The sequence below is a fragment of the Paroedura picta genome, chromosome 14 (genome assembly GCF_049243985.1).
Source record: "Paroedura picta isolate Pp20150507F chromosome 14, Ppicta_v3.0, whole genome shotgun sequence".
In the NCBI taxonomy this organism is placed as follows: Eukaryota; Metazoa; Chordata; class Lepidosauria; order Squamata; family Gekkonidae; genus Paroedura; species Paroedura picta.
In genome coordinates, this window is record NC_135382.1 from 39,673,837 (window position 1) to 39,679,836 (window position 6,000).

Genomic DNA, 6,000 nt, shown 5'->3' on the forward strand with positions numbered 1-6,000 from the left:
TCCATTATTTAAGTTAATGTTTAAATCTCGGTCCATTATTATTTAAGTTTAGCTCACTGCACATCTGAGGATTTTTCATTTTCATTTTTGCCAGCCTGAGCTGCCTCTCTCTATAAATTGCAACTCAGCAGTGGTCTGAATTTGTAAGCCAAAAGTTCTGAAGGTTTTTTTTTTTGGGGGGGGGGAGGGATGCTCCACTCCAGACATCAGCCCTCCAGTAAGGGGCAGCAGAGCAGTTTGGAGTGGCCGAGAGACACGATGTGTCTCGTTAGGCTGCTTGTTCATACAAGGCAGAAGAAACCGGTTGAATGGCCTGTTTCCTCTTTAAATGGGAAGGTAGCTAATTCTGGACAAAGTAAAGGAAGGTGCTGATGTCTCTGGATAGTTAAAATACATCAAAGTTTCCTTTCTTAGCACATACATACAGTAATGATAATAGTAATAATAATACAAAATTATTTCTAACCTGTCCTTCCCTGCAGGCTTGGGGTGGGTAACAACGTCTATAAAAACTCTACTGCAAGCACAGAGGAACTGTGGCGTTGCACAAAGCTCAGGGTGGCTGAAGGGTTTTCTTTATTACATTCATGGCCCACCTTTCCTCTAGGACAGAACTGAAGCAGGGGGCCCAGTAGGGATGCCAACCTTCAGGTGGTGGCTGGAATTTATCTGGGGTTACAACTGACCTCCAGATGACACAAATCAATTCACCTGGAGAAAATGTCTCTTTTGGAAGATGGATTTGCTGGCACTTTACTCCATGCAGGTCTCTCCTACCCCCAAGCCCCACCTGTCTTCATTTAGAGACTGGGTGACACTGGGAGGCCTGCTTAAAAAGTACTTTATAGGTAGAATTTGGTGTTTGGCATCTCCCGTCCCAAGGGGTCCATCCGGGCAGCCCTGTGCTGTGAAGCCACAGTTCTGTGGGGCTGTAAAGAAAAGCCAGCACACGCCCTGTTGCAGGGTCTAAACTGACTTTCCTGTGCTTTCTGAACCGCCAGAACGCCCATAACAGGTTTGCCTCCCCTGGTTTTAAGGCTCTAGGAACTGTGGGGAACTTCCTGCCGAGGCCAAGAGCTCGTCCCTCATCTGTCGTGGAGTCTCGGGCTACAGGAAGGTTCTGACTTCCTTCTCAGCCTTCCTAGAAAGCGCCGCATGGACATTCATTCACTGCGGGCAGGGTGATGAAGGATTCATGCGTCGTATAATCAGAAGTGGTCCTCCTGGTTATAGATTCCCCCCCTCCCCATAAATCACCTCCCACTGGATCAGGGAAGGGGGTCACTCGTGGCTTCGCCCTCCCTGCTCCCCACTCCAGTTTGACAGGAGTCAGCTGTTTTGGATCCAGCGATAAATCCTTACATCTGCCTCCTACCCTGTTGGCAGCAGCACTGGAATTGCTCTCCTTCAGACACTTTGCGCCGTGTTAGATTTTAATACTGTGGTTAACCACAGAGATTTATACCATGCTGCAGATAAACGGAAAGGAATGTTGGAACTTAAAAAAGAAAATGCAGACAAGGCTAGAAATGGGTTTGCTGTTGCTGGTTGGGCCCTTGAAAGAGACGGGGGTTGCCAACTCCTGGTGGGGAAATTCCTGGAGTTTGAAGGTGGTGCCTGGGGAGGGTGGGCAGAGCAGAGGGCCCTCAGTAGGACAGGATGCTCCAAAACGCATCCGAGAACAAAGCTACAGTTTTAACTCTTTTTGTCTTAGCTTCGGTCTCTTCAATGCATTACTAAGACCCCATAAAACTTACTTAGGTAACTGAATCCGGCTACTGCTTGCTGCATTCTGTTGCTCCTCTGCTTGTCCTGGTCCTTCCCTCACAAACTCTGTTCCTTTGACGCTGATGCAGCCAGCCGTCTCCAGCCTGCTTGGATTCTCATGAAAGATCCAGCGACGGTTTTTACAAATGGCATAGCCTGATTCCATGCGGGATGAACCAGAACATGGGAATGAGTTCCTCTGGTCTGCTCACGGATGCCTCACCCTCTGCGCCCCGCTGTTGGTCTTCCAGGGAGCTGGTCGGCTACAGTGTGACAGGATGACAGACTAGATGGACCCCCCCCCCCCGATCTGGTCCAGCAGGGCTCTTCTGACGTTCTTACGAAGGCTTTGGCTTTTCTGCCCTGTTATTGGTCCTCCAGAGGAATTAGTTGGCCATTGTGTGAGACGCAGTACTGGACTAGATGGACCTCTGGTCTGATCCTGCAGAGGTCCTCTGAGGTTCTAGCTCATGTACACAAGTTGGCAGCCCCATACCCACCGCATCTGAAGGGGCAACCAAGCCCTTCTGACAGTATAAAGCGCAGCGTGTTCTTTCTGTCTTTTTGTGCAGAGTGCCGATGCCCTCCAGTCCTCAATCCAGCCAGAAATGCAAATAGACCATGAAGCCATTCAGATACAGTGAGAGGAAGCTAATCTGCAGGAGCGCAGCTGCCCCACACTGGCAGTCTTGGCTGGCACCTCCAGCTTACCGACAAAGAGCCTGGCTTCTCTTCGGGGGGGGGGGGTCACTGGCATGGGCCCGGTCTCCTTGACCTACATGTGGACCCATCGATGGATGCTTATCCCGGAGCCCCTCAGAGGGTAGCAGGAGCTGCAATATTTTCACTCCAGGAGAAAAAGACTCCAGATGCATCAGGTTTAGCCATACTCTTTGTTTTATACAGCAAATGATCTTGCAGGAGGCGAAACCTGGTTAAATGAATTAATCAAGCGATTACAAGCAAATTAACATGCCATTCTTGCATTTGTTCTGTGACTCGTACCCCTGAAAGATCCCTGCCCCGTGGTACATAGATAGCCCTCACCACACCAAAAGTATCAAGAGTGCAAATATATTTTGCTGATCAGAGATTTTTTTTTAAATTTGCTATGCTGTTTATAACCAAATAAAATGTATTTAAGAAAGAAGGAAAGTGGGGGGAAGGTCCATTATTACAAACATTTCTCATTTTGCTGGTGGTTTTTCTGTTTCAATATAAAAATGCAATTATTCACAGAAAAAAAAGTAAAGGAAAACCCCTTCCCAGAAAAGCCCAATATTTCTTTGTTTGTACAGTTGCTTAACTAGTTTTCTAAGGGGAAAGCTACTATCCAACACTGTAATTATGCATTTCTAAGGAAATAAATGTGTATTTATGAACAGCATCTTTCTGTTCTTTACTCTTCATCCTTTCATTAGATCCCCTTTGAGTTCCAGGTAGGGGGACTCTTAATTTCAAGGTTAAAATATTTCACCTGTCTGCTGTTGCAGTGTTGGGGGGGGGGGGAGAATTAAGCTCCCACCCCCAGCGGTGAACAGCATTTCTTCTTGAAAATTAAATTTTAAAAGGGGGGGGGGGGACATTTAAAAACCATTAAAATCAACACAGCACAGATCATTAAAACATTAAAGCATTCCAGAGCTTTTGTGCTACATCCCAGAAGGATTGGCACCTGCCTAATCTTGGGGGGGGGGGAGGCACCTAAAGGAGGGCCTCTGAAGATGACAGCAGTGATTGGGCAGGTTCCTGAGGGGAGTAGGTGGGCTTCACACAAGAGCTTCTTGGCAATCAGCATGAAGTCCAGCATTTTATATTTTTTATAGTTGCACAAACACTGAAACTTCGAAGCCCCAGGATTCATTTGCAGGTTGCTGGCCCTACTTCCCAACATCAGAAATCATGGCCATTGCAACCTACAGAGCATCCATGATTGCCTTGGGACCCGTTTGCACTGAAGCCGCAGTACTTTGTCTGGATGCCTGGGAGAGGAGGCAGAGGTGATTCCTGGAATATCAAACCTTGGACCGAGGTGGGCATTTGTCAGACCCTGGAACGAGCAAACCGTTTGGTATAAGAAGTGAAGCTCACTCTTCCAGTGAATCAGTGGCGTTCAGCATGCGCTAAAAGCCCCTGCGTAGAAATGTCTCAGGGCGGAATGCAATTAGCCCTTTACAATGTGGCAACAAGTTCAAGGTTAACACCCTTATTCTTGTAAAAGAGCGTCCAGGGGATTTTCAGTAAAGTTGTCTTCCGCAGTATGATAAATTTGGCTAGAAGGGGAAGGGGGAAAACACACTTCTCTCAGCTGCAGATATGCACGGGAAATTGCAATCAAGGGGGAAATTTATTTGACTGAAGCAAAAATGTGTCCTGGTCTTGACAGTCTGGTTGTGGATTATTGTCTCCCCCCCCCCTTCTGCTGAGCTTAATAATAAATTAAAGGGTGGTAAATAGAAAGCTGAGCTGAATAAACATGAAAGATTGATAGGATCCCTAAGCTGCAAGAAGGAAGATTTAAGAAGTTTGACCTGCCAGTTTTTGCAGACTTCCCGTATAACCTTGGACTTAATCACTTACCTTTGAGACCCTGGATTCTCTTCTGTAAAATGGCAATTAATGTGGCTTTAAAAAAATTCCACATCCTGTTCCAAGAAAAGCTTAATTCTGCAACCAAGCTACAGGAAAAAAACTTGTGAATATTTGCTGATATGGAGAAATTGCAATTAGAAAATTGTCACATTGCAAGACAGACAAAATAAATGTTGAGTATGCTTCTTCAATCGTTTATGTTCCGTGTGAACCGCCCTGAGCCTCAGGGGAGGGGGGTATACAAATATAATAAATAAATAAGTTCATACAGTTTGAGCATGGAGTGTATATCATCTATAGATGATAATATTCTGGACCCTGTCTGAGAACAACTGCTAATAGAAGGGCCGGGGGAACCTCAACTCCACCACGGTGTCGTGGCTATAGAGCGGCGGACTCTAATCTGGAGAACTGCATTTGATTCCCCACTTCTCCACGTGCCACCCAACTGGGTGACCTTGGGCTAGTCACAGTTCTCTTAGGGCTGTTCTCTTCCAATGTCATGCTTCAAACGAATCAACTTCCTTCCTGTCATTTTTTCTTCATTGTCTTTAAAGCAAGACGTAAATAGGCAGAAATGATCTCCTGACAGTCTTGCTGTCGTAAAAGATTTTCAAATGCTGCGACAAATAAATGAAGTGAAACAGGAAAGGCACTGATCAAGGCCCTGTCAGTCTGCCGGTCGCAGCAGAAAAGAGCCAGAGTCCTGCAGCACCTCGAAAACTAACAAAATTTGAGGCAAGGCGACCCACACAGAGACTCACGAAAGCTCCTCCCCTGCCACAAATGTCATTAGGTGCTCCTGGACTCTTTTCTACTAGTAAAGACTTGGCAACACCTGGGGGGAACAGGTGGTTAAGGGTTACCGACAGGTCAGGAGAGAGCCTGTGCAGAGAGAGGTTTTTCTTTCCTGTCCCCAGTGGTCTGGAGGGGCTTCCGGAGCCTTGGCCCCACAGCAGCTGTACAAGAGTGCCCCCCTCCCTTCCCCTCCCCTCCCCCACGTATATGTGGAGAGTCCTTCCCAGGTTCAGTCCCTGCCTGGGGCCGAAGCCAGGCCTTTAGAACAAGCACGGCAGCTCTAGCCTAGTTAGCAGGGCTCATCGAAAGCCCTTCTGGAAAGCAAAGCAGCGTTCCAACCCCTGACCTCTACAGAGGACCTCGCTTTTGACACAAGACGCTCTCCAGCCGAGGCAGAAAGCCTTTGGCCACCAGCCAGCTTCACTCCTCTGTGTGGAACACAAAGGAAACTCCATCCCCCCAGCACACCTGAACCTCCTTCGGCCTCTGATTTTGTCACACCAGATTCGGTTGCCTGCTGATTGTTCTTCCTCCAAGGCTGCCTTGTTTACCCCTCCTCTTGACCCACTAAGCTCAGTCCGGTTCTCATACTAGCAAACAATCATTACAGGCTGGATATTGTTGGGGGGTTTTTTAATGGAAACTTCGTCCTCTGGCTGAAAGAGACCGGCCAGAGGCAAAGCCCCAGATGAGGACTTTCCTCGTGTGACTTCTTTAACAGCTAGGGTAAAAAACGACACCAGAAAAACAGTTCTCTAGCAGAAAGATGCAGCAAGAGAGAAAACATGAGGGGCTGCAAAGAGAAATAAGGAAGATTGGTCAGCAAGGCCCTCAGCACTTAGG

General features: G+C 47.4%; 1 protein-coding gene across 2 annotated transcripts in view; it reads left to right on the top strand.

Moving 5' to 3' along the window:
- Nucleotides 1-3,154, top strand: part of BANP (BTG3 associated nuclear protein) — a 120,885-nt gene extending 117,731 nt beyond the window's left edge. For both annotated transcript variants that reach the window (XM_077310009.1, XM_077310008.1), the window contains one exon: nt 2,340-3,154. In XM_077310009.1, coding sequence (XP_077166124.1) covers nt 2,340-2,411 — 72 coding nt within the window. In that variant the 3' untranslated portion in view covers nt 2,412-3,154. The remainder of the gene's footprint in view (nt 1-2,339) is intronic.
- The last annotated feature ends 2,846 nt before the right edge of the window (nt 3,155-6,000 follow it).